Here is a 3,604-nt window from a genome sequence, read left to right as displayed (position 1 = left end):
CTCTTTCCTGTAAGTAGCAAGATAAATCTTAGTTCTAGAACATATTGTGTATAAGTAAATTTTTTTTAACTTTCATACCCAAGTAATGGGTGAAACCTTAAATGTGTGAAAAATCCTTAGTACTTTGTCAGTTTTGACTTGCCCATTGACTCCCATGACTGTTATTTGCCTCTCCTTTTGCCTCTACATTCGACCTGCTCCACACATCTGTTATGTTCTCTCTTTATCTTGATTCATGGGGCAGGGATTATGTTTCACAGTGTTTGCAAAATATCCACACAATGGATTCTGATTGCCAGGAGAACCTCTGGACTCCTGAATAAAAACAATGGATACTTGTACCCTTTTGAAATGGGATCTTAGATATGTAGAAGCTATGAACTAGTATTTGAATTTAGGAAAGGAAGATAAAAGTAAAAATACTTAGATAAATATCTCTTAAACTTGCAGCTGATGGATACTTACAAAGAATGTAGCTGGAATGATAGTTTATATATCCAGGAGGGCACGTGGAAGCTTAAGATGTAGGAGTTCATTAAAAAATGACAGAATTTCCTGCCTTATTATATTTATGATTCTGTAAAGGTATCTGCTGCCTTTCTCATTTCTACATGGTACACAGTATGACGTACAACTTCAGGCTGGACATAAGGAAGAATTTCTTTACTGTCCGAGCCCCCAAGGTCTGGAACAGCCTGCCACCGGCGGTGGTTCAAGCGCCTTCATTGAACACCTTCAAGGTGAAACTGGATGCTTATCTTGCTGGGATCCTATGACCCCAGCTGACTTCCTGCCCTTTGGGCGGGGGGCTGGACTCGATGATCTTCCGAGGTCTCTTCCAGCCCTGATGTCTATGAAATCTATGAGATTTAATAGCTAATTGCTGCCATCCTACAGTTTTCCTAAGTAGTTGCATGGAGTTACTGAGATTTTGATAAACTTGATGAGAGATGATAATTTGGCATGCTGTGGCTGCATTTACACGAGATGCTTACTGCGCAGTACTTTGTTACTACTGTGCAGTAGTGTCACAGGGCACGATCTGTAATACGATGCTACTGTGCAGTAATAATGAGCTACTGTGCAGTAAGCATCACCAGGCAACCGTGTGCACCAGTTACTGCACAGTCATTTAGTACTTGGTTATGCAAGTGTAGATGTGCACATCTCATGTAGATGTGCACTGTAACATCTAACTTGGTGACTGCCCTCAAGTGGAATCTAAAGCTCAAAGTTAGGTGCATACAGTGCACAGTGAAAGTTTAGTGCTTTGGCAGGGCAATCCAAAATGTCCACACAGTGACTGGGGAGTTATCTAAGAGTTGGCCAATAGGAAACATTGGACACAGGAGCTTATTTGGACTCCCATACTTCTCTGAAGTTTAAGTGTCTCTGCACTCCAGGTTCAGAGCTTGGAGTCCTCTCTGGAGGTAGGTACCCACAGTTGTTCTTGGAACAAACTGAGCCGGGGTCACTCTTAAAAATGAGGAGCTTGAGACTCTGGTAGTTTTGCATGTTTATCTATAATAACCTTGTGATTAGTGTGCTGGTCCAGGAAGTAGGAAATATGGAATCAATGCTCACCTTGGCCAGAGGGCATTCAGAACCACATTTCCTACCTCCCAGAAGTGTGCCCTCAGATCATAGAATTGACTGGGTGAGGGCACCTCCTCTACTGAGCTTGTTGAAGCTGAGCCACGATGTGAAAAGGAGTGCATAATTTATGAGGGTAGAAGGAGAGGAATCAAGAGAGAGCATGACTGTGTAGGCCAGTAATGAGAGGAGGGATCCTTTCTTTTGTATTATCCTATGAATGTTCAGTGTAAAATTGAATTGAACTGATGTTGCATAAAGTTCTGAGTACATAATTGGAATGTAAGAAAATTTATTTGCAAAGTGGCATAATATAGAATTGCATTACTCTCTGTATTAGGGACACTTTTTGTTCTTGTATGACAGATTTTAGCACATGATTAGTACTGTTATAATACACCTAAATAATGCAAATAATTTTACACAGAGTACAGACTGTAAACCAGTGCCTTTGAAAACAGGAGAAGATGAAGAATACATGTTGGCCTTAAAGCAAGAACTTCGAGGGACTATGAAAAAAATGCCTTACTTCATGCCAGTAGAAGAGGAACATGAAGGTTTGTGGTGAATCTGTTTTTATCTATAAACAGCAAAATGTGGTATTTGTGTAGGATAATATAATAATGTTTTGCAATTCATATAGTCAAACTGGAGTTATTATTTTGACTAATTAAAGGGACAATGTCAACTTAATCATGTTTTACTCTGAAATTTTTGCCTATGCTAGAGTTAAATGCTTGTGTAAAGAGACCATGGAATCTGTCTTACCATCAAGATATTTTAAAATTAAATTGTAAGAACAATGGAACACAGGACTAATTGGGATCACTTGGACCTTATAGTCTAGTCCCCTCCAATCACAGACAACCAGTGCAGTTTTGTTGGTGTCCAATTCAGAGTTCTTGAAATCTAGTACATAAGGTTTTCAATAGTTTGTTGAACATCTTCAATTAAACATCTAAAATTAAAGTTTCCAAACTTTGTTGGAAAATTGTATTGGGGGGTGGGGGGAGAAACTTCCCCTTTTGTTTCCCTGTTACACTGCAGTAGTATCCAGAATCTGTCAACTGCATTTGGTTCTCAGTCATTAGTCAAAGAGGGTTTCTTGCTCATTGTTACTTTTTGCCTATTTTCATCATCTTCCTGTGATCTTACCAGATACAATACTTGATGTTCTTTGTGGACTTACAGGAATATAGGAATTGCCATACTGGATCAGAACCAAAATCTGAATAGTCCATCATCCCGTCTCTGATAATAGCCAGTGCTGGATGTGATAGAGAAACGTATACGAAGGTAGATGTAAGATAATTTACTACCTCATCCTCATCATTAGTGATGACTGAGCCCTGAAACATGAGGTTTAGCATCTCCTCCAAAATTTTCATCATAACTGTATTTACCCAAATCCAAGGTAACTTAGAATTTAAGATGACCCTCCCCCTCCAATAATTAGGTTCTAGACATGAAAAATCTATAAACTTGTTGTAATTTTCCATGCCCAGATTTTAATTATTGGAGGGTCATCTAAAATTTGTCCCCTTGACTGTTGTGTAAGGGGGGAAGCAGCAGAGAAGGCAGTCGGCCCGGGGTGGGGGAAACGGGTAGGGGGCAAGGTAGGGAGAAAGTAGAGGCAGGGGGGCAGCTGGGGGAAAATGGGTAGGGAGAAGGTAGGGGAGGAAGGTGGAAGCAGGGGGAGCAGGCAGTCTTCCCCCTACCCCTTGGCATCCCTGGTGTCTTCCCCCCAAACACTCTCCTATCCCTTTCCTCCTCACCACTTGCCTCCCTGCGTACCTCCCCCTTCCACTGCTATCATAGCTGATCTGGTTGCAGGGTGTGCTCCAGAGCCCTTCCTTCCCCACATTGCAGTGAGCTTACAGCTGACACATTCCTTGTTCCCTGCCCATCTCCTCTCCATCCCCCACCTTCCCTCCCCTATCTCCTCTCCTGGTTCGAAGGAGGAATCTGGACTCTGCAAATCTGGGCTTCCAGCGTAGCTGTGGGCTCTCTA

The 3,604-nt window shown here is 41.7% G+C and overlaps 1 protein-coding gene across 1 annotated transcript in view; it reads left to right on the top strand.

Moving 5' to 3' along the window:
• The first annotated feature begins 1,955 nt into the window (after window positions 1-1,955).
• Window positions 1,956-3,604, top strand: part of LOC112547879 (DNA-directed RNA polymerase III subunit RPC7-like) — a 9,141-nt gene continuing 7,492 nt past the window's right edge. Inside the window, exon 1 of the mRNA XM_025204461.1 lies at window positions 1,956-2,150. Within this exon, the coding sequence (XP_025060246.1) occupies window positions 1,970-2,150 (181 nt within the window). The 5' untranslated portion in view covers window positions 1,956-1,969. The remainder of the gene's footprint in view (window positions 2,151-3,604) is intronic.

The sequence above is a fragment of the Alligator sinensis genome, unplaced genomic scaffold (assembly GCF_000455745.1).
Source record: "Alligator sinensis unplaced genomic scaffold, ASM45574v1 scaffold218_1, whole genome shotgun sequence".
Classification (NCBI taxonomy): domain Eukaryota; kingdom Metazoa; phylum Chordata; order Crocodylia; family Alligatoridae; genus Alligator; species Alligator sinensis.
The sequence above is the reverse complement of the archived record's forward strand: the minus strand, read 5'-3'. Positions and strand labels throughout refer to the sequence as shown.